General features: G+C 41.9%; 1 protein-coding gene across 2 annotated transcripts in view; it reads left to right on the top strand.

Moving 5' to 3' along the window:
• The first annotated feature begins 562 nt into the window (after window positions 1-562).
• LOC122789754 (V-set and immunoglobulin domain-containing protein 4-like) overlaps window positions 563-25,460 on the top strand; it is a 432,304-nt gene continuing 407,406 nt past the window's right edge. For both annotated transcript variants that reach the window (XM_044057190.1, XM_044057191.1), the window contains exon 1: window positions 563-721. In XM_044057190.1, coding sequence (XP_043913125.1) covers window positions 667-721 — 55 coding nt within the window. In that variant the 5' untranslated portion in view covers window positions 563-666. The remainder of the gene's footprint in view (window positions 722-25,460) is intronic.

The raw sequence follows: 25,460 nt of genomic DNA, 5'->3' as shown, positions 1-25,460 counted from the left end.
TTTGGACACACAAACAGCTTGTTCTCCTCCAGTCATGTGACCATTAGTAGTACTGTCACTGCAGCAGTGCAATCGCTGTCTTTAATGTGGTTGCACTCATTGACTATGCAGCCCGTTACCTTGCATTTTGGTACTATACTGGTCATCCTTCATTCTTAATCCACTCTAGGCTGCATCTTTCTAAACACTGATTTATTTACTGCAGTGCTGTAGTATTACAGATCTTTCTGAATACCACTCCCTTAGCCTTAGTCTCTATAAACTGCAAGCAACTGTATTTTCTCATAGGTAACACTGTGAAATCCTTTACATATATTCATCTCACAAACTGATATAATACCCATTTTTTTCTTTTTGTTAAACGTTGCAAAGGAGAGAAGTCAGGAATACTTCATATTTTATAATTCAGGTTTGCTGCATTTGGTCCTGGAATTGTTATAGAAAATTACTGAATGAGCTCAATACATTCACTTTGGTTTGTCACATGATTTCCTTTGAAAACAAAGAAGTAAAAGACGTAGTGAAGCAAGATGTTCTTGCAATCAGAAGTTTTCTTGTGAAAACAAGAAGTGATATAACCGAGACCTTGGTTTCATCTGTAGCCATTCAGAGCTGTAGAAGTTTAGTGCTATTCTTAGTGTTTATACAACTCTTCTGAAATTGAAAATGAAAATCTGGCAAACTACATTTTTGTTAAATGTTATTTTCATGGTAAACCAAGGTGAGTAAAAAATTTATCCTTTCGTATTTTTCTTAACAGTGAAATGTTTTACTTAGTGGTATAATAAAATATTTTCCAGACATTTAATTTAGAATGGATTCCTAGTAATAAAATAAACTGTTAGGTTAAGCAACATTTGATTTCTAGGAACAATAAATGTTAGAGCTGATACTAGAATGTATTTGTTGTCATTTAATAAAACCCTAAAATTCAAGGTATTTTAAATTACTTCAGTGTAAACATAAAGTAATTTTCTGATTATGGAATGAATGCAGCACAGGACAGTACAGTAAACTTTCAGTTAACCAGCACCCATGGGGATTGGTAGATGCCAGATAAGTGTAGTTTCTGGTTGCTTACTATTAAAAATAGACCTGACAAATACTATACCCTATACTATACCATATCATGAACACTATTGATTTGATTTTAATATTGAAATGAAGTAATTAAAAGCCTGGCTGGAATAATAATATTTTAAACTTTTATTTTTGCTAAAAAGTGTGGCATACGGAACAGTTTTCAGTGGCATGCTAAGTGGATTGGAATTGAATGAAATGAATAGAGAGAGAGAGAGAGAAAATGCATGTATGAAAGCAGAAGAGACTGTGTGTGTGTGTGCGTGTGTGTGTGCGTGAGTGCGTGCATGCGTGCGTGTGTGTGTGTGTGCGTGTGCGTGTGTGCGCGTGAGTGCATGCGTGCGTGTGTGTGTGCATGAGTGCATGCGTGCGTGCGTGTGTGTGTGTGTGAGTGTGTGTGTGTGTGTGTGTGTGTGTGTGTGTGTGTGTGTGTGTGTGTGTGTCAGAGATCGGAGAGAGAGAATGTGCAATCTGATGCAAATTGACTGAGTATGGAGTGAGTGTTGACATTTTAGTGATTTGATTTGTTTGGTTTTACTTGCTCTCAGGTTGGGGAGAGAGGGAATTTATTTGTATCTTCCTTTTTAAAACTCTAAAACTCTAAAAAAGTAAGGTATGTTTTTGTGTGGGGGGACAAAGTGCAACACATGAAAACCTGAATTGTTCATACTGTACTGTATTTCTTCATTTTTTTTCTGGTTGCTTGAGTTCTGGTTAACTGGGTGTTTACTGTAAAAAGCTGGCATCATAAACCAGATACAGCCATGTTTGCTAACGATATAAATCTCTGATTTGAGTTATGCTACAAAAATAATTGTTTTTTTATATTATGAAGAATTCTCATGTCAGCTAAAAAAAGATAAGCATTTTAATAGTTAGGCAAGTATGCAGCTTTGGGGTTGAATGTACTAAAATACCATTCTCTAACTTTTTCTGGTATTGCTTTAGGACTTTTTTTGCAAGCATAATTATTTCTGCAAGATGTGTTTTCTAGTTCCATAGGCTTGAAGTGATCCTGATAAGTTTATATTAAGTCAAAGGATACATTTTTTGTCACATTTCTAGACTTTGAGCAGTGTTGTATGACCCGTGACATGATATTATGTATTGTTTCAGCTGGACATTTACCAGTAAACCAATATAGATCCCATGATAGTCATAGTTAGTACTACCTATAACCATACTGCTTAACTGTCCTGAATTTTACAAAATGTCCCTGATTTTGTCTCATTGTTTGTCCCATCCTTTGTAAAAGTTTTGATTTTCTTTTAAATCACTGAGGATTGCAGTCAGTCAATAATGCCAAGCATCTGTGTTTCATATTTCTTATTGTTCAAAACCTGTTTTTTTAGTAAGGTTTGTGTGAATTACAGATATCAGTGGCGGATCTAGGAATCTGCAAAAGTGGGGACGCACTCTGGGCAGTTGACTACCATTGGCAGATTCAGAAATTTCCAGAAGGGAGGGTGCAGTCTGGAAAGTACACCAGTGTGGGGTGGAGGTGGGTGGAATACTGGCTGTGGAGGGGCTGTGGAAAGATCCTTAAGATGCTCTGACAGTACATATGAAAAGACAGCAATATATATTCTGTTGCACATCATTGTGTTCTGGCTGTGGTAGTGGAGGTAGGTGACTCCTGCCCAGCATACAGCAAATTTACAGACAGTACCAGCTATTGGTTACTCATTGCAGGTCATAGACCTCTCCCATAATGACACAGTTTGCAAATGTGTTATGATGGCCTAGCAAAGAGTACCAGTAAAGGCGATACCACCTCAGTAAGTACCATAGCAAAAGCAAGCAACTTTGTAAGTAAATAAGAATTTCTGCAAAGTCAGTGAATAACTATGTGCACACACACACACACACACACACGTGCACAGACACACACACACACAAACACACACACACACACACACACACACACACACACACACACACACACACACACACACACACACACACACACACACACACACATATATGGGAAAAAAATTTGAAAAAGCAGGCAGAGCACCTTAAAGACCTTTCCCTCTATTCAGTCTCCTGATCTATGCCTGGCTTACAACTCCACAACTATGAATCTCCTACATACTCGTAAGTCAAAGAGTACCAAAAATGCAAGGTCTAGGAACCTGAATTTCTGTCTGTTACTTAAACAGAACATGTTGGACAGATAGAGTCCCAGAGACTGATCCTCCTATAGAACAGGCTTCCCATCCATGTGAAACTGTATTTGTCTACTACCCAGTTTAAGCACAACATAGACAAATGGATGAGGAATAGGAAATTTGCATGGGGCCTGGCATCCTTATAAATGCCTGATCCTCAATGTCCTGTTTGAATGCAGGGCCTCATTATTCTTTCGGGAAAACTTGGCTAGGCTTAGAAAGCCCCCCACATCGTTAGCCTAGTAACAGTCTATGAATCTATGACCTCAGTTCAGTTATATGCTGTTAAGAAAACAAATGAAATCACTGTAAAATATCACAGAGAAATATAAATCAAAAGCACATGCTTTGGGCTGAATCAGTAAAGATTCCATTTAATTTGTGCAAAAAAAATAACAGTTCCACTATCACAGGAAAAAAATCGAATGCTCCAAGGATTGGAATCCCCAAACTGTATTTGTGAAAAAAGGCCAAAAGAACCCCAAAGAAAACACATTTTTCCAAGAGAAAAGCCCCCCCTGCACCCAATGATGTGGAGGTGAGGGGCAAGACCCCTATACCCCAAAACTTATATATACCAACTCCATGATCACTCCAACTCAAAGAAGGTTAAAATTCCCTCAAAAAGGTCATTGCTGGTAGAACTGACAGATGGTGACTTCCAATGGAGGAACTCTGACTGTCAGGGGCATGAACCTCATGAGGCTCAAGACTTCACTTTTCGGCCACCTGTAGGTCACACAATAACACACAAAGCTTTCCTCAGCAGAACACAAACATGTCATCTAACAGTTCAGGGCCAATCATTTACTTTTTCCCACTGTAGTACGATCTTGGAGTTGGTATATTTAATTTATGGGGGGTCTGGGGAATGCAGGGGGACTTGCCCCCTGCAGAAATGTAGTAGAAAGTGTTTTTATTAGTTAGGTGTTGTTATAGGTGGAGAGGATGTTATATACAAATGCATTGTAGTTTTCAATGTTATGAAGCACACTTTCAATGTTCTGAGTTTTCATTTTGGGATTTAGATGTTTTGGTTTCAATGTTATATAATTCAACGTTATGAAATTTCAATGTTATGAAGTAGACCCATTTTAACTATACATGTCAGATTGATTTACCTAGCTTTTGTCACACTTATATTTTCAAGTGATTTGCAGTGGTTTTCAAGGGAATTGATGGGAGGGGAAAAGAGAAGGAACAAATACTTCATTTGTATAGTAGGGTACCTTGGCTATCTCCACAAATATCAAAGTTAATGAGTGACTGGGATAAAGCACAGAATGCATGGAAGCAGGGAACCATGAAGTGCAACAAAACAGCAATTTTATCTACAAATTAGAAAGTCAGATGGACTTGCCACCAATGTTGCTAAAGCCTCATATTGCAAAAAAGATACAACAGGTATATCTAGGGAACCCTAAACAATTTTGGAGTACAGACACAGAATATTCAAAATCTAGGGAAATGTTTACAATCTTCATCCTCAAACCATACTAGATTTGGGCTATACCATAGTTAATCACCTCATAGTTCACAAATTCCCTTTAAAATGTAACCACGCTTGATACTGTATGGCCCTTACACTTGTTGGTGCAATGGTTAATGTTTTTACTTCATAGCCACAAGGTACAGAGTTTGATTCTCCCTTTTATAGGAAACTGGCTAGGCTTAAAAATGGCCCATAAGGGCAGCTAGCCTAGTACTTACCTATGAACCTATACCCATATAATCAAAGATGAGCTTGATGACATACCGACCAACTCCACCCAATGATTCTACACAGCACACCCACTCATTCTTAGGCAGGGTAGGAAGTGCACAGCCAACTGCCTTGCTAGCATCTTTAATCTCTGTCTTTATGTAGCCATACATTGCCCAATCTTTTTACGCAACCAAGCACCTATCCGCTTTCTAACATTTCTATTCCTAAATGAGCATGTGACCACAGACCAATCGATATCTTAGACACCTTAACCTTGGTCTTTGAAAAATTTTGTACAAACAAAACATAGACTGTATCTCTAAGTATGATATGCTTACAGACTAACAGCATGGGTTCTGAGCAAGATTCGGTACCTCCACAACAAACTTTTTACTACCAGTACCATAAAAAGTAACATGGACCAAGATAAACTTACTGGGGTTATGTTCATAGATTGGAAAAGAGCTTTAGCGAGTGTGTTGACCACAACATTCTGCTGCATAAACTTGTGTCACTTCTCAAATGAAGTGTTTCACTGGTTTCATAGCTATGTATAGGACAGAACATTTTCTTTGTCAAATGATCATAATAACCCAAAACCTATGTCATCTCATCTGAGAGTTCTAAAAGGCTCCGTTTTAGGCCAGGTATCTTTTTAGTTATCGTTTCATGATTGCACATAGAACTTACCACACATAGAGCCACACCTCTCATCTCCACTCTTTCTACTGTCCTTTCCCTTCTCCATACTCTGTCTCTTCTACTATTTCTACAACCTTACCTCCCTCCCTTAAATTATCTCAGCTACTCCTCTTCTGTTCCACTATATGATCATTTATCTACTAGTTTCTCTTCAGCTTTTACTCTGCCTTCCAACTTCCTTTACATTCTCTCATTTTAACCTTCTGTGATACCTTCCTCTCTCACTTATACTGCCTTCACAGTTGTGGTTTGGTATTTTCCCTTCTTCTGACTCTATCCCCTTCATGATACCATGTACTTATTTTTAAACTGATGTACACATTACCAGTAATGTAATATGTTGCACAACCTGAATTAATGCTTTCAAATCCACTATTGGTGTTCTTAAATTCTGCTGCAGTATCTGTAGTTATAAATCCAACTGTTTAATTGCTGATGTAGCTGGTAGCTAGACTTTTAACTCTTATTGAGTTTGCTGAATGTTCCTGATTTTGTCTTATCATTTTGATCTGTTCTTCATAAAGTTCATGGTCTTCTGGAAAATCTGTGAGAATTGTAGTCCCTAAGTAATGACAGATATTTGATCTGATGTTGTCAATCTTCGTGTAATCCTTGACTGGGGCTCGGTAACTGACTCGGCCAAAACTCTTGAGCTTGGTACTATCTTAGATGCTCCTCTGTAAATTACCCCAGATCTTGTTTGCTGCTTTGTAATGTCAGACGCGTCTGACTCTATTTCTTGAACTTTGGCTATACCTTATAATTTATTTTCTATCTTTAACCTCCTTTTTTATATAGGTTCATAGGTTCATAGGTAGGTACTAGGCTATTGGCCCTAGGGCCTATATAAGCCTAACCAAAAAGGTACCCTGGCTTTCGCCACCCAAGAAAATAATTTTCCTGTGCCCCTGTCGAGCAGAGCCATAGAGGGTGATCCCTGGGGTGAATTTCCTGTTTCCCATCCAATCATCAAGATTTTTCTTGAAGAGTGCTAATGAGGAGCTTTGTTTCATATAGATAGGTAGTTTGTTCCAGAGTATGGGAAGTCTCTGGGACAAGAATCTATCCCTCCAGCATATTCTGTTTATTGTGGTGACAAGGTTTAGGACACTAGAGTGTGTAGCTTGGAGGGATTGGGATTTCTTTAAGTGGAGCATGTCCAACAGCTCTGGGTTTGACATAGCTTTGTATGTTAGGCAGAGATCACCTCTGAGTAGGTGATATGCAACAGAGTAAATCTGGAGTTTTTTGAGGCGGTCTGCATAGGGCATCTGTTTGAGGCCAGTAATCCTCTTTGTGAGGTATTTCTGCAGCCTTTCCAGCTGTTGTAGATGTCTTGTGAGGTACATACCAAAAGGGGCTAATGAGTGATGAGTAGAGGGGAACAATGACCTATTTTTTCCTGGATGAGAAACCTTTTGTGATGAGATGTGCCATGTAGAAGGATTTCCTGACTACTGTGGCGATGTGATTATCAAAGGAGAGACTACTGTCCACCTGTGTCCCAAGGTGTCTTATCACACTTTCAGTGTTAAGTAGACTACCACCTATGTGGTAGCTCATGAGTACAGAGTTTTTACCAAAGGGGATGACAATGCACTTTTTGGCATTGAGCTTGAGGTCATGGCTTTGACACCAGGCATATGTCTCCATGAGGCCCTTTTGTAGGATGTCCACATTGTTAGGAGTTTCAATTATGGCTCCTAGTTTGCATTCATCTGTGAACTTCATTAGCCAAAGACCTTCTGTGTTAGCCTGTACTTCATAAAAGCAGATACCAAACAGGAGAGGACCCAGGACTGAACCCTGTGATACTCCACTTGTCACTGGTCTGAAGTCGGATTTGGAGTCTGCTACTTTCACAGTGTGGGTTCTGTCAGTGAGCCATTTGGCAACACATCTTGTGACATAGGGATTTATACCTAGTTTAGTGAGTTTAGCTATAATTCCAGAGTAGAGGATGGTGTCAAAAGCCTTGGTGAGATTTAGAACCACCTTACCCTAGTCTACAGCTTTGGTGACTGCTTCAAAGAAGTCTATCACATTTAGGAGACATGTTCTGCCTTTTACAAAACTGAACTGGGTGGGGTCCAGAGTTTGGAGATTACCAACGTATTTGTTTATAAGATCCGTGATGATACGTTCCATGGCCTTGCAGACCAGGCTCATTAGGCAAATGGGGTGGTAGTTCCCTAGGGACCGTGGTGGCTCCCCCTTTGTGAAGTTGGATAACCATCACTGTGCACCATTCAGTGGGCACAAAGCCTGAGGTGAGGCTATGACTGAACATGGTGCTTAGGTTGGGTGCCTTTTTGAGTCCTTATTTCTATTTATCTATATTTCTATCTACTACCTACTCCTCTATTTAGCGTTTAGTGTGCATGTGAGTTTTTCTTTCCCTTTCCATTTTTCTACCATTTGGTAGTCCTTTTAGTACCATTCTTGGTACTTTTCCTTCCCCTTGAGTTACCGTTCATGGCATTTTCTGAATTACCATTATTGGTAATTTATCTCCTCTGTCCCTTCTATGTAAAAAAAAAAAAACAACGGAGACCTTTCCTCTTCTTTCTTTGTGTGTGTGTGTGTGTGTGTGTGTGTGTGTGTGTGTGTGTGTGTGTGTGTGTGTGTGTGTGTGTGTGTGTGTGTGTGTGTGTGTGTGTGTGTGTGTGTGTGTGTGTGTGTGTGTGTGTGTGTGTGTGTGTGTGTGTGTGTGTGTAGCATGGCTGACAAAACTTCTAAGGGCACCACTGGTTTCAAGAGGTGCCAAAAATCTGATAGAAAAATGTGCAATTTTTTTGCATGTACTGCCTTGGTGCATTCCACCTCCAGGAGGACTGCAAGATATGTCATGGGTTCTCTGCCAGGAAAGAACTTCTGAAGGGAGAATTTGAAGAAGCCATTTTTTGTCCCAGAACTGAAGCCAGATCATCTTCATCATCTTCTTCCAATTTCAAACCAAAAAGAGAAACATTTGGTTCCGATCAGCTCCTGGGATCCACACAAAAAATTGTCAAAACACCCTTCGGTGCTAACAGTTTCTTCAGCACCAACAGACATAGATGATTCTAGTACATCAAAGACATCAGTACAGACATCTGGAGTGATATCAGTATTGAAGCAATCTTCCCTTCTAACTTTCCCAAGGACCACTTATTTATCCTCAGTGGACCCTTTTGTAGAGAGGCCACTCAGTCCATTCTTGGAACTGAGGTCTCCCAGATCTCCATCTGTTTTGTCCATTTGGTCCTCTAAGAGTCTTTCAGAATCAGACATTATGAGACTGGTTGATCAGCTCCTGACGGTGAGGGGATTACATCCACCTTTGGTTCCAAGTCATCTTGGCACAGGAACTGCTCCTTCATTGACAGAGTTTCCTCCTCCAACTCCTATTGAGCCTTTGGAGCCCGTGGAAACAACCTACCTGGCTCTAACTGTCTCCATACCAGCTAGAAATTCTTCTCTGGAACCGAAAATCGCATTGAGTTCTTCCAGTTTATCAGAACCGGAGACTTCCTTGGGTCGAGGTTTTGTTCCTGGTTCCAAGGGGCAGTGTTCATCATCAATTATTTCAGAGCCATCCATGCCTCTCAGTGCCTCAGGATTCATAAGCTCAATCCAGGCTTCAGATTTGGAGGCAGCTTCCTCTGTGCAGGTGAGACCATGGTTCCAAAGGAGTCTGTTTCGGTTCTGGACTCCCATCCCTCCATGAGGGGCCAGCCTTCTGGATCATGGAGAAGGCTTTGTCCATTGTGGACACACAGTCCTTGCCATCCCTGTTGGGTTAAGCATCATCCCTATCTCCTCATATGGAGCTTCCTCCAGTCTCACACTTGGGATAGGGGGCAGCAGATCTTCAGGAATGACCCACCTTGAGGGATTCATCTTCAGATACTTCCCTGGACCATCCCATTGAGGAAGTACTTGTGAACAAAAAGTGCAAGAGGAAGCACTTAGACTCCCCTGAAGAATGTTTGACAGAAGACACCGATTTTGATGAACAGGAGGGCTCCCCAAAGTCACCTCCTGCTGATGTTTTCTTTGGGGATATCCTAGAAATCCAGAAACAGAGGTTTGGCTGCACCTCCCTCCAGCCTTCCTCAGAGGAATCAATTTACCTGGAGGCTTTTTGTGCTCAGCCCTCTACCTATTGGGTCTCTCCACTCATCAACGAACTTATTTAACTTATCTCTCCAGGAGACATGACAGAATTCTATCTGACCATAAGGAAGAACAACATTGGGCCAAGGGTATCTCAGTTGACACCATGGTGATAGCGGCAGCCACAAAAAGGAGCCTGTGGAAGAGAGTTCTACTATCCATCCTCATAACAAGGAGTCTAGGACTATGGATAGATTTGGGAAGAGCGTTTATGCTTCATTGACCTTCACTCTCATGTCTTTGAAATACATGGTACACTTCACCAGGCTGCAGAGAGATCTAATCAAAGAATTTTCAGATAATTTCACAGGAGCAGTAGCTGAAGGGGTTTGAGACAAAGTTACCTCTCAGCTCGCCAGCCTTGAATCAATTGCCAACTCATCCATGAGACTTATTGCTCATGCAGCTGAAGGGACGGCAAGAGCAGTGGGTTCAGGCGTAGCCATTAGGAGACACACCTGGATGCACTTGTGTGACTTTGCAGAGCCATTTAAATCTTTGTTGATCAAGGTTGTGTTTGATGGATCATTCCTGTTTGGACGCAAAGTGAAAGACACACTAGCCAGATGTGAGAAAGATGGAAGACTCTTTCTGCTATGGGTGTATGCTTCTCCACTCCTCAATGGACCTAGTCTAGGAACCAGAGAAGTGGGAGTCTATGGTTCAAAAAGTCCCAAGGGCCTTTCCAGGACTCACATGGCAAGGACTTCTCCTGGGGCAGAGGAGGAGGTAACAATGGAAGACACCATTCTAGAGGCAGAAGTATCCTGCAGAACCAAGAGTCTAGATATTCCTTCTCTGGTAACTCCTACCAGTGCTCCTGAAGGGAGGCCTAATTGCCTTCCTCTGGAGGCAGTTTGGGGATGATTTTCCCTGCACCAATTTGCCTGGCTACAAATGGCTATGGACAAATGGGTGCAGGGGATCATTTCCAGAGGTTACGTCTTTCCCCTTACAACCAACCCAAAAATACAAAAAAGACTCACAGATGTTCCATCCAGTCACAGGGAGGCAGCAGTCATAGAAATTCAAAAACTGCTCAACAAAAAAGTAATCCAAGAAGTCCCCTCAGACCAGAAAGGATCCGGATTTTACTTAAGATTCTTTTTAGTGCCCAAAAAGACAGAGGACTGGAAACCCATCTTGGATCTCAGCCAGTTCAACAAGTCAGTTCAACAAACCAAGTTCAGGATGATCTCAGTTCAGTCATTACTTCTGTTCTTGGAAAAAGACAATTGGATGTGCTCAATAGATCTTAAGGATGCATATTACACATAAAAATGGACAAATGCTCCAGAAGATTCCTGTGCTTCTGGCTGGGAGCCAGTCATTATCAGATCAGAGCACTGCCCTTTGGTCTCACCACAACCCCAAGGGTGTTTACCAAATGCATGGCAGTGGTAGTAGCTCATCTCAGAATGCTAGGGTTTCGAGTCATTCCTTATCTTGATGACTGTCTCCTCACTGCTACCACCAGGCATCAACTCATAAGGACAAGAGATTACACCCTTCATCTTTGTACTACCTTAGGCATCACAGTAAATTACAAAAAGTCACATCTAGAACCCAGTCAACAGTTGGAGTTTATCAGAGCCTGATTAAACACCATGTTGGGAATAGCATCACTCCCATTAGAAAGACTCCAGAAAATCAGATCACAAGTAAATCACATTATCCAGAACAGAAGTGTTTCAGTGAAGCTCATTCTCATTCTGCAAGCACTAGGGTCCACAGTAGCCTCTGTTACCTTAGTTCCCTTAGCCAGATATCACATGCAGATTCTTCAATGGCTTCTAGCCTCCCAATGGTCATTAATGAATCAACCCATGCCCCATCACATCTTGAGCTCCAGTCATTGCAAACAAGACCTATTGTGGTGGATTCAGTCCAACAAGATCCTTTCAGGTCATCCATTTCTTTTTCCACAGCACCAGGCCATAGTGACCACGGATGCTTCCCAGATAGGGTAAGGGGGCATTATCTGGGAAGCACAGTCTAAGGTGCATGGTCCCAAATGGAGGCCAATTTACACATCAGTGTTCTAGAGATGAGGGCAGTGCTCCTAGGGTTGCATTCCTTTCAAGATAACCCCCCCCCCCTTTGAAATAGTAGCAATTCAGGCAGACAACATGTTGGTAATCTGGTATACCAACAAACAAATGGGGAACCAGATCTTATCTGCTTTGTCAAGAAGCCCTCAGAGTTTGGCAATGAGCAGTTTCTTCCAACCACTTTCTAATAGCAATGCACATTCCGGGGAGCACTAACATGATAGCGGAGAAGCTGAGCAGAAATATCCTGTTGCCTCATGAGTGGTCTCTAAATCTGACAGTGGTGGAAAAGATTTGCTGTCACTGGGGCCAACCTTGCTGCGACCTGATTGCGTCCCCCCCTAATCAACAAGTGCAGCAGTTACTTTTCCCTAATCTCCCCTCAGGGGGAGTCACCCAGAGACACTCTTCTCCACGATTGCCCCCTCCCAAGTCTTCTGTATGCCTTTCCTCTGACTTCTCTGATAAGTTAGTTTCTAAAGCAAGCCAAGAGGCCAAAGAACACAATAATCCTCATTGCCCTGTTTTGGCCTCATCTACTTCAGAAACCTTAGATGTCGGACACAGATCCAGGTCTCCTATCTCACCCTGAAGGAGTGGTTCATCTGAATCCTAACCATCTCAAACTCCGTGTGCGGCTTCTGCAGGTCCCATGATTACCATGCTTTTGACTCTTACATCACCAGTCCAACAAATCATTCTAGCTTATCACAAGCCTTCAACTAGAAAATTGTACCGGGAAAATTCACCAGATGGGCTCTTGACAAGGATTTTGACCCTTATGTAGCTCCTGTGGATATGGTTCTAGAATTTTTTACCTGTCTTTATCAGTCTGTTCTTCAGCTTCCACCATTACAGTACACCTGGCTGTGATATCCAACTTTCATATTGGTTTTGATGGCTCTACTCTCATGTCTCATAAACTGTGTAAGGCCTTTTTAAAAGGAACCCTTATGCTAAGGCCAGCCTTTAAAGAACCCAGTGCTCCATGGGATTTACCCTTCGTCTTTCAATGCCTCACCTTATCTCTTTTTGAATGATCAGCTATCCGTGAATTAAAATTTTTGACCTGGAAAACTGTGTTTTTAATAGCACTCCCCTCTGGTCAGAAGAGTATCAGAAATTCAAGCTTTGTCCTGCAAACCCCCCATCTAATATTTCACAAGGACAGGGTTTTTCTCAGGACTAATCCTTCCTTTTTACTGAAGGTTGTTTTGGAATCCAATATCAATCAAACTTTACACCTACGAGTCTTTTATCCTAATTTATCCAATAAGGGAGAATACTGCCTGCACTTATTGGACATCCATAGACAGCTGCATTTTTACCTTCACAGAACAAAAGACATCAGGAAATTAGACCAGTTGTTTGTTGCTTTTTCCTTACCTTCGCTAGGTAACCCAATTTCTAAGGTTACACTAGCTAAATTGCTTAGAGATTGCATTACTTTTGTTTATAATTCACAGGGACTTCAACCACCATGTCCTGTAAAAGCTCATTTGATGAGAGCTGTAGCTACTTCCACACTTTTACAAGCCCGAGCTTCTTTAGATGACATTTATTCAGCAGCTACATGGGCATCTGCTCATACCTTTATCATTCATTACAAATTGGACAAGGTCTCTAGGGGATGTACATTTTTCAGTTCAGTGGTCCCCTGGAATATTATTTCATGAGACCTCCCATGATTCAGGTAGCTAGGGACTTTGTCCCACAGTCAAGGAGTATGTGAAGACTGACAACATCAGATAAAGAAGTTATGCCTTACCATAATGTTCCAGCTATGTTGTCAGTCTTCACTAATCTTTAACATTCCCACCCTCCTTCCCCCTGCCTAAGACTCTTAGTGGGCCGGATATCCCAAAAAGACTGGCTTCATTATATGGACTCAGTGCAAAGTAATAAAAGAGATACCTAGTCTATCTGTTGCTGTTTTTGGCAAACTCAATCTGAGGTAATTTACAGAGGAGAATCATGGGTAGTGCCTAGCTCGAGAGTTTTGGATGCTGCAAGCTGGTTTGACTGTGATAAGGTCCAGGAAGTCTCTTTTCTTTTATTAGCTCTGTAGTCAAGCTAATAAAAGAATAGAAAACAGAGCTGTCTAAGATTAGATCAGAACAGTGCAGCAGGCATAATTCGTAAGGCTAAAAATAGAGAGCTCAGCCAAATGGACGTCAGTTGCGAGGAATGCAGCGATGGTAAGGATGGCACAGAAAATTATGAAAGAGCAGAAGTACTGAATGAATACTGTGTTTCACTCTCTTACAAAGGAAACAAAGGAGAAGTAAGTATGCTGGGAAGGAGGAAAAGCAGGATTTGGGGGAGCAGTGGTCAAACACCAGGACTGAAAGGAGAGTTTCATTGAAATGGTTTCCTTAAAGTTGGATAAAGCACATAAACCAGGTAGCTATGCTATATCCAAATGCCTCAAGGAATCTGGCCAATGTGATAACAGGTCCCCTGATTCAGGATTTTAACAGATTACTATCCACTGTGGAAGTGTCTGAGGACTGGAAAACAGCATCTGTGGTGTATTTGATAAGGTGGAGGCAAGGAAAAAAAAAATCAGGGAGTTGTAGACCTGTTAGCATAATGGCAGTGGTGTAAAAATTCTCTATGGGAATCCTGAGGGAAATACTTTTCTGGAGGAGGACAACAACAAACTTGCTCATGGCCAGAGAGAGGGGTCAGAAAAATCTGATCCAGTTTTACGACTGGGTTACTGGAAAACCTGAGAAGGAAAGGAGTACTGCTAGAGACAGCCTACTAGATTTTTGCAAGTTCTTTGACTTAATCCCACAGGTAACTCCTACAATAGCTGGAGGAGATGTGTCAGAATCAAGGCTAAGGTCCTGGATTACTGTATAGTTAAATATTAGGATATAGAGGGTTGTCATGAGAGGGACAATACCAGGAATAAGGAAAGTACTTACTAAAGTATAGCAGAAACTGGCCCAACAAGATCAACCTTCTCAATGATGACAAAATGACAAGACGTGAGGGGCAGCACTGGAAGGTGGGGATGGAGGGGAGTCTAAGGAAATATTTGTAAAGGTTGATATACTGGGCTGCAAGGTGGTAGCTGAGGTACAGTGCAGACAAATACAAAGTACTGCATTTAGACCACCACAATCCCTTGTGCATACTGTAAGTTGGGGGAGTGGAACTGATGTCAGAAGAGTGGGGGAACACACTGGGAGTCCTGATCACCACAAGGGTGGAGCACTAGGGGAAACTGAAAGGGTAGTCACAGCAACCAACAAATTGTTGTGGTGTGTCACCAGGGAGTTATATTCCAAACGCAACGAGATAAAGTCTCTGCAATACCAGGGTCTGGCCAGGCCACACCTTGAATATCATGTGCACTTCTACATATCAGGTTGCTAAATGGAGTCCAGACGTAATCCACTAGAAGGATGTATGGGGTAGAAAGGAAAGGATAGGTCTCAATAGTACAGATGCTAAATCTCTTCTCTCCTGATGCCAGAAGTAATTGGAGGATATAATATGGGGGCACAAGTCCAAACCAAGGACATGTGAAGAGGTATGTCTTGTGCAAGAAAGGCAGAGGGGAGGAAGAGGCATAAGTAGCACATTGTAGGGGCCAACTACTTCTTGGCTCTGCAAAAACATGTCTTCACAGAGAGGATTTTGAACCTATGGAATGGACTGCCACAACGGCTGGTAGAAAATCCACATACATATTGAACAAGACATGGGAGAATGGAGAAAAGGTGATGGTGATGATATGAAACAAATGGTGGTAATTATTAAATACACTTAAAGGGCAGACTAGATATGCTTATTATCTAATTCTGCCATCAAGCAAATAAAATGTAATGTATGATACTATTAAGTCATTACACCATAATAACAACATTCCCAGTGCTGACTAGAAGTTATCGTATGCTTTATGCTTATTCACTCTGAATATATAATTTTCAGCTAAATAAAATGCCAGCCAAGAAGAAGAGATTTAGAGTATACCATGAAAGAAAGGGATTTCTTATGTTAGTCAGGTCTGTTCCTTAAGATACTTATGGCTTCTGTAATGAGCATTCACTTGAGGGAACACCAAAAGTTGCCTGGTGAGTGTAGCTGTTATACAGATGCTGGGGTACAACCTTTTAATTGACTCCAGTAATCTGGAGAGAAGGCAGTGTGCTAAGCAAGCAATAATGCCTGACAGGGTGTTTGTTAATGTGCAATTAATGCCTGCCCAGGGGTGTAAAGAGGACAGACACCACAAGGAGAGGGCCTGTACACCCCTGGAAGGGCATTGATTACACATTAACACACACCCTGGAGAGCATTATTGTGCTTAGAGAATGATCTTGCTGTAAAATTGTTGTGTTTTACTTATTTATTTTTTTTTAATATTATATTACGTTTTAATATATTTTTAATGTAAAATAGTTCCTCTGCCTAATGTTTCAAACTTGCTGTAGTATATGTTAAAGGTGTTGGGAGGAAGCATTTTACATCAAACATGTATAAAAAAAATAATATAGTTCTTAAAAAATGATAACCAAGTAAAACACAACAATTTTACATATTTTACTCTCTCATACACACATGCACAGGCTCTTCTGCTTTCACACACACACACAGTTTAAGCTACTTTCATAGACACGCATTCAGTCACACAAGATCGCTCTTGCTTTCTCTGTCCCTCTCTCGTTTACAAACACACACGCACACACACACACACACACACACACACACACACACACACACACACACACACACACACAGTCTCTCTCCTTTTTTTTTTCTTTTTTACATTTTATGCTCGCCAAACAGCAGTGTAAAATAATGGCGGCCATTAGTTTTTTTTCCAGTCCAAGCTCCTTGACAGCTTGATTTGCTGCAGTGAAATGGCAGGCTCTTTTGTCAGTGGGCATTACTTGTACATTAATACCCTGCTGGAGACCTTTCATTCTTCAATCAGGGTTTTGATGTACAGTTTACCCATTCTCTAATTAAGTTGAATGAATTGCTTCTGGAGACAAATGCCTCACATCCTATCCTGTAGTGTAGCAGCCTTTCCTAAGACTGGTTGATAGCAAATAACTGAGCAGAGTGGATGAGAGTTGTTGACCACAACTGTTAGCTGATATATACAAGTATCCTGTTTTTTTTTCGATTATTTATACAGATTATTGTTTCTAACAATTAATATATAGCACTTTTATTGCCTGCTTTTTAGTCTTTGAGTGTAATTTATTGCTATTAACTAATCTGCACAAGTAACTGATTTGTTTGCAGTTAAAAGCATTCTGTATCTTTACAAATCTTTATCTGTTTAAAAACTTTCATTTGTGGCTTTCTCTAGTGCTTACTGTCTGTAGGCTATTGTTTTTGTCTCCACCCCCCCCCTCTCAGTTGGTGTCTTGCTGTTATACTTGGTGGCTTTGCAGTTGCCCGCCCCTACTGTAAATCTGATCTGTGACACTCCTCCCAGTCTAGTGTCATTAGCTCATTCTACCTAATACAGAGAGAACATTGGATAAGGCCTTCTGTTTCTCCTTTTTCCTTTTCAAAAACAAAAAACAAAAAAAAACAACATTTTTTTTTTTGCCTGAATCTCCTTGTGTTCTGACTGTGCTTCTCAAACATTTTGGAAATATAGAGTATATTTCAGAGCATTTATTATAACTGTAATTGCCTTAATATTGCAGCAACTCAAGTGCTCTAGATTGCACTGCATCTGAAGTGTTTGTGTGTTTAGCTGCTTTTCTGTATATATAGACTTCTCTGTTTCTTTAACTAAATAAGCTCTGCAAAGTTGTTTTATTGCATTCCTGCCTGTATTTCTGAGTTTTTTTGCACTTTTAAAGTTTGTTTTTGCTTAGTTTAACTGGTAGGCTACACACTCAAGTGTGCTAGCAGAATTAAAGCATTTACTGTGTTTCTGTACCTAATTTCTGCTACTTTGTAAAAAAAAAAAAAGAAAAAAACAAAAGAATATCCTTGTTTCCCGCCTTTACTGAACTAGAATAGTCCAATATTCAGGTATTGCCGATCTTTGGGCTGTGTCATAGTTCCTGTGTTGCCCATATCCTTATTTGGATAGGGGGAAGCTTCTTTGTTCACCAGTGAGAGTGTGGAGCTCTGAGCAGCCTATCTGTCCCTTGAGGAGTGGTTCCAGCCCAGTGACTTGTAGCTTATTGGCCGTTTTGGACCATTTCCTATCTATTTCTAACCCCCTGCTTTAAAGCCAGCTTTAGCACGCTTTTGCGCTTGTAATTTAAAGTTTGTCCTGTTTGTTGCATTTACCTGTTGAGGCTACACACTCAAGTGTGCTAGCCTGTGTTACATATTTATTGCATTTTCCTGCAGTTTGTTGCAAAAAAGAAAAAAAAACAAAAAAATTATCCTTGTTTCCCGTCTTTCCTGACCTAGAGTAGTCCAAATACAGGCTTTGCTGTATTCTGGACTTTTGGATAGTTCCTGTGTTGCCCATTTCCTTTCTTGGATAAAGGGAGGCTTCTTTGTTCACCAGTGGCAGTGGGGAGCTTAGAGCAGCCTATCTATCCCTGGAGGAGTGTTCCCAGCACAAGAATCTGGTAGTCTATTGACTGTTTTGGGCCAATTTCTAGATCTTTCAAGTCCCCCTGTATAAAACCCGCTTTGGCGCGTTTTTTGCGCTTGTTACTACTCAGCCAAGTTCCTCATGGTCCTGCAGAGTGGTGCTAGCAGCAGAGAGGCTAAAAGAGCAACTGCTAACCTGATAAGTGTTTTTTTCCTGCTACTACCTGGGCGACTGTTCGATCTAGCTAAACTGCAAGTATTTCTGCTTCTTGAACTGTTTTAAACTGTTTAACATTGTTTTTGCACCTGCACTTTTAAAGTTTGTCCTGTTTGTTGCATTTACCTGTTGAAGCTACACACTCAAGTGCACTAGCCTGTGTTACATATTTATTGCATTTTCCTGCTGTTTGTTGCAAAAAAGAAAAAAAACAAAAAAATGATCCTTGTTTCCCGTCTTTCCTGACCTAGAGTAGTCCAAATACAGGCTTTGCTGTATTCTGGACTTTTGGAAAGTTCCTGTGTTGCCTATTTCCTTTCTTGGATAAAAGGAGGCTTCTTTGTTCACCAGTGGCAGTGGGGAGCTTAGAGCAGTCTATCTATCCCTGGAGGAGTGTCCCCAGCACAAGAATCTGATAGTCTATTGGCCATTTTGGGCCAATTTCTAGCTCTTTCAAGTCCCCCTGTATAAAACCTGCTTTGACATCGTTTTTGCGCTTGTTACTACTCAGCGAAGCTCCTCGTGGTCCTGCAGAGTGGTGCTAGCAGCACAGAGGCTAAAAGAGTGACTGCTAACCTGATAAAAGTGTTTTTTTTCCTGCTACTACCTGGGCAACTGTCTGATCTAGCTAAACTGCAAGTATTTCTGCTTTTTGAACTGTTTTAAACTGTTTAAAGTTGATTTTGCACCCGCACTTTTAAAGTTTGTCCTGTTTGTTGCATTTACCTGTTGAGGCTACACACTCAAGTGCACTAGCCTGTGTTACATATTTATTGCATTTTCCTGCTGTTTGTTGCAAAAAAGAAAAAAAACAAAAACATTATCCTTGTTTCCCGTCTTTCCTGACCTAGAGTAGTCCAAATACAGGCTTTGCTGTATTCTGGACTTTTGGAAATTTCCTGTGTTGCCCATTTCCTTTCTTGGATAAAGGGAGGCTTCTTTGTTCACCAGTGGCAGTGGGGAGCTTAGAGCAGCCTATCTATCCCTGGAGGAGTGTTCCCAGAACAAGAATCTGATAGTCTATTGGCCGTTTTGGGCCAATTTCTAGCTCTTTCAAGTCCCCCTGTATAAAACCCGCTTTGTCGCAGCTTTGCGCAATTTTGTGCATAGCGCAGCATCAGGCAGCTCCACTTAATTGGGTTTAAACCATTCTCGGTTGCACAAAGTCTGCTCTTCACTTTTTCACTTAGAACTGATCTAGTTCTCATAATAAACACCCTATTCCTACTCTAAAGCCTGGCACTTGCTCACTAAAGCAATTATATAAGTCAGCACTAAAAAATTAAAAGCACTACACCCTCACAAACTCCCCTTGAGTACCTTGTTCCCCATTGGCCCTTTTTTCAATTATAAAGGAATTCCCAATAGTATTCTAGCATGTCCAAAGGTCAGTTGTCAATCTCCTCTCTGGTCCAGCTGGTGAATCTGGGAATCTTGAAGCAATGTTACAACTGCCTCATGTACACAGACAACCCTCTCCTCCTCCCAACAAATTCCAACACATGTGAGAGATGCAACCATATAGCCAAACTGGAGGTTAAGCTCTCTTAACTCAGTACTGGCATAACCAGTCAGGAGGAGAAGGAAACCACACTCACTACAATTCCAGTCTCACATAGACCTACCATGACAGCAAACCAAACACATAAACACACAAAAACATACTCGGAGGCTCTAAATAAAAATCTGCCTAAGCAGCAGAGACCTCCAAAGCAGACACCCTAGCAACCGCTACCCCAAAACAAAACACATGCAACACATAGCTCACAAAGCCAGTGTGCCGAACAGTCACAGCCCTTAAGGCTAAACAACACACCTGATATACTTGTAATAGGTGACTCTATCGTCCCGCTCATCATGCTGAACAAGGAGAAGGTCACGGTGAGCTGCCTGTCAGGCGCTAGGATCCGCCACATAACACAAGCACTCAGGTCACTCCAAGGCAAGTACAAATATGACTCAGTTATTGTCCATGCTGGTGTGAATGACCTGAGATGTACCTCCCTGGACTACATGAAAAGAGACTTAGAGGAGCTCTCTGAGCATGTAGCCCAGGCCGGTATGATCCTGACCTTGAGTAGCATCTTACCCTCACCAAGAATGATGCCACAATATGAAGACAAGATGATCAATTTCAACAATTGGCATAAGTATTGGTGTCATTCAAAGGGGATCCAATGCCTGTCAGCCTGGGATGACATGTTTGACAAGCCACGATGCTTCGCTAGGGACAGCTTGCACCTGTCATCTCTGGGCTTTCGGATATTGGCAAAGGCTCTTGCCACCCCCATAGTGCCTTTTTTAGGCAAGGCTCAAAAGACAAACCCACCTCCATAGGTATCACAAGGGATAAGAAACTAAGAATAATGCTACTCAACGCCAGAAGTCTAAACCTCAAGATGCATGCACTCGAAACTCTCCTTAGCATGGAGAACATCGATATCTGTGCAGTAACAGAAACCTGGTTCAAGGCTTCCAAGAGCACCCCAGCACTACCAGGTTATATCTCATACCATGCTTTTCAGCCCCAAAACTTGGACCGAACCACAAAAGGAGGGGGAGTATCAATATTCGTCAAAAATACCCACACCTCCAGGTTGGTGACACAGCACAAAGCATCAGAGACTATCCATGTGCAACTAGCAGTGGGTAAAACTGCCTTCCAGTTTATAGCCTGCTACAGACCACCCTCCCAAACCCAGGAACCCCACTCAGCCTTCCTGAGAACACTGGAAAATATGAAGGTCTCTCCAAACACCATTATATTGGGCGACTTCAGCTACCCAAACATAGACTGGGAGCATTACTCTAGCTCCAACACCCTAGCCCAAAGGTTCCTAGAATTTATAAACTCAAATGCTATGGAACAACTTGTTACCACTCCCACAAGAGAGGAAAACATACTGGACCTGATCATCACCAACATGGGGGCTCTATGCTCCAGACCAGAAGTGTATCCCTCACTGGTAAGATCAGACGATAAACTAATCTCACTGGATATTCACATCCCGACCCCACCCCCCGTCCAGAAAACCACAGTGAAAAACTTCTCTATAGCAAATTTCACACTCCTCAAAACCGAGTTGGAATCCTTCAAAGCCCCCGGGCCTGTGGAAAATACGGCCCAGACTGCAGAATCCTTTATAAACGCATTCTATGAACACCTTCAGGAATGCATGGATCATGCAATCCCAAATAAAACCAAGACCCAATCCCCCAAAGGCAGGCATCCTGTCTGGTGGACCCCAGCCATAAACAAACTATACAATAGAAGGAGGAGGAAGCTACTACATGATAGAGCAAAATCCCAAAAAGGGAAGGCATCTCTGATCAGTATTAGCAAAAAGCTATGGGCACTCATAAAATCGTCTAAGGCCAGCTTCGAGAGAAAAATTGCACAGGACATTAAGGATAATCACAAGGCTTTCTTTAGTTATGTTAGGAACCTGGGTGGGAATTCCCAGTTATGCTCAGAATTAGTCCAAAATGACAAAAAATACACCGAACCCACAGACATTGCCAACATCCTAGCTGACAGGTTCAGCGCAAACTTCTCCCCCCCCCACCAAAAGGGCAAATATCTATCCCAGCAGAGTGCTGCCCCCTGACATCTCAGATGCTCCGGTAAGAGCCGCCCTCTCCAAAGCAAAAAACACAGCATCAATGGGACCAGACAGTGTCCCGGGCTGCATCCTACATGAACTCCAAGAAGAGCTAAACCCAAACATAAAACTACTGTTCAATCTCAGCCTTACTACAGGATATGTACCCAAAGAGTGGCGTACAGCAACAGTGGTCCCTCTCCACAAAGGTGGTGCCTCAACGGATCCTGGAAACTATCGCCCCATAAGCCTGACTAGCTTGGTCTGCAAAGCTATGGAAAGGATCATCATGGACCTCATAAATAAAGATATTGGGGACCTACAGACACTGGATCCTACTCAGTTTGGCTTTGTTAAGGGCAGATCCTGCCTCTTAAACCTGGTCAATTTCTTTGAAACAGTCACCAAGGCCATTGATGAGGGGAAGGTGGTCCACACAGCCTACCTGGACCTCACAAAAGCCTTCGATACAGTACCCCACTCGGGCATTATAGATATGCTCACCAGCTTAAATATAAACCCCTATGTCACTAGATGGGTTGCAAACTGGCTCAAGGTCAGAACCTACATGGCTAGAATTGCTGGAGCCATGTCAGACTCCAAACCAGTTACAAGTGGCATCCCACAAGGCTCAGTCCTGGGACCTCTCTTGTTCGGTATATATTTCTTGGAGGTACAGGCCAACACGGAAGGACTGTGGCTGACCAAGTTCACAGATAACTGCAAACTAGGCACCATAATCGACTCTCCAGCTGACACAAGCATCCTACAAAAGGGCCTCATAGAAACAGACAACTGGTGCCAGAGCCATGGCCTCAAGCTAAATGCCAAAAAGTGTATAGTCATCCCCTTTGGCAAAAACAAAGTGCCCACAAATTACCACATAGGTGGTAATCCATTAAGTATGGAAGAAGTAATTAGGGACCTGGGGACCCAAGTTAATAGCAATCTCTCATTTGAAAACCACGTGGCCAAAGTGGTTAGAAAAACATTTCATATAGCCCACCTAATCATGAAGGGATTCACATCTAGATCAGGGGAGGTCATCGTGCCTCTTTATTCATCCCTCATCAGGCCCATTGAGTACAATGCCCCTTTTGGGATGTACCTTACCAGACACCTGCAGCAACTGGAAAGACCCCAAAAGTACCTCACCAAGAGGATCAAAGGGCTCAAACAGATGCCATATGCTGCCCGATTAAAGAAACTCCAGCTCTACTCAGTGGCATACCACCTGCTCAGAGGTGATCTGTGCCTGACGTATAAAGCCATGTCCAACCCGGAATTAATGGACATGCTGCACCTCAGAAAATCCAAATCCCATCGAGCTACGCTCGAGACTTGAACCTCAGCACTGAAATAAATAGGACATGCTGGAGGGACAGATTTATAACCCAGAGGCTCCCTTCACTCTGGAATAAAATCCCAGTCCAGGTTTGGCAGAGTCCCTCATTGACTCTCTTCAAGAGGAATCTTGATGAGTGGATGGGAGATCATAGGTTTACCCCGGGTATCACTTCTGTGTCACTGTTAGACAGAGGCACAGTATACTAACCTCGAAAAAGGGCATAGCAAAATTCATTTAAAATGGGTGGCGAAAGCCAAACACACTCTGGCTAGGCTTATAAATGCCCTAGGGCAGATAGCCTAGTATGAACCTATGAACCTATGAACAGAACTGATAAGACTTACAGCTGAAACTCTTGTCTTGAGTCATGCAGCCAGACATGTAGCTGGCTAGTTGGAGCAGCTGACACCTCCATCAACCAAAACTGGGGATCCATAAAAAAAAATGAAAGGTTCTCTGTAATAACTCTTTGCTATCTTTGCTACAAATCATTACTGGAGCTTAACTCAGTGATACTGTTCCTAAAATACACACACTGCAAGTTGTCCTAGAGATCATTTAGGTAGCCACAATGGACATTGTGAGCTATGTAAATGATCACTGATACTGTTTACAGACTGATTGGCACTATGCTGAACAACAGGGATTACACCACTAACTTGAAGGAGCTGATTGACGCCTCTTCTTCACTGCTGATTGTACAGCCTCACAACTTGTTCCAGGATCAGCTGCCCAGTTTACTCCATCTTAGCTGGGGGCTTTGCCTACAGCTGTAAAGTGTGTAAATATTTCAGTTCTTAGACTGATTTCCAATACTTGAGCTATAATGTTTCTAATTTCAAGTGCCTATGTGTTTTGGGGCATTAGATGGGTTACTGTATCTATCTTGAATGAATAAATATAATGCTTAGAATTTTTGGTTATAGTTGCCTTCTGTGCAGAGTCTTCATGTCCTCCCTGTGGCCGCGTGGGTTTCCTCTGGGTACTCCGGTTTACTCCCACATCCCAAAGACATGTTGTAGGTGGATTGGACACTCTAAATTGGCCCTAGGTGTGAGTGTGTGTGTGTGTGTGTGTGTGTGTGTGTGTGTGTGTGTGTGTGTGTGTGTGTGTGTGTGTGTGTATGTGTGTGTGCCTTCTGCGGAAGGTTGGGTGCCGGGCTGGCAACTCGACACCGTAAAACTCCACTGCCAATCATGAGCAGACTGGTGATCTGCTGTGGCGACCCCTAAACGGGAAAAGCCGAAAGAAGAAGAAGAAGTTCCTGTACTCCATCTAGTAACAAAGGATCTGCCCAGTCAAAAGGAGGGTTATATAATTAGAGCTGATTTAAGCATTAAGTTCTTTAAATAGTGAAGATGTATTTTTGCAAATGAGATTGGTATCATTGATATAATGCAGACTAGACTTTCATTTACGTATTGCAATGCTATTTGCCAAACTTGATTATGCAATTAATTGTATTCTGTAAATCCTAGATTCTAGTCCTGCCATGGACTTTTGTAATGATTTATGTAATACTTATACTTTGTAACCAGTTTTTAGAAATACAGCTGTGATATCCTGATCTGTTTCTGACCCATCTATAAATACCAGACTGAAGCATTCTATTTAACACACTTCATATTTGCTAGAGTATTTTCTGATTTATTCGCAGCATTTCAAATATATTAGTTTAAGTGTACAATTAATACTTATTACTTGGCCAGGTGTAGATGATAACTTAGGACAGCGCAGTGGTGCAGTGGTAGCATTGTCACCTCACAGTAAGAGGTTCTCTGGTTCAATTCTCAGCTGGAGTGCCTTCTGTGCATAGTCTGCATGACCTCCCTGCATTCATGTGGGTTTCCTCTGGGTGCTCTGGTTTCCTTCCACATTAGAAAGACGTATCT

This window comes from Protopterus annectens, chromosome 15.part0 (assembly GCF_019279795.1).
Source record: "Protopterus annectens isolate FY-2018-M chromosome 15.part0, PAN1.0, whole genome shotgun sequence".
Taxonomy (NCBI): Eukaryota; Metazoa; Chordata; order Ceratodontiformes; family Protopteridae; genus Protopterus; species Protopterus annectens.
This window is presented reverse-complemented; position numbering and strand designations above follow the sequence as displayed.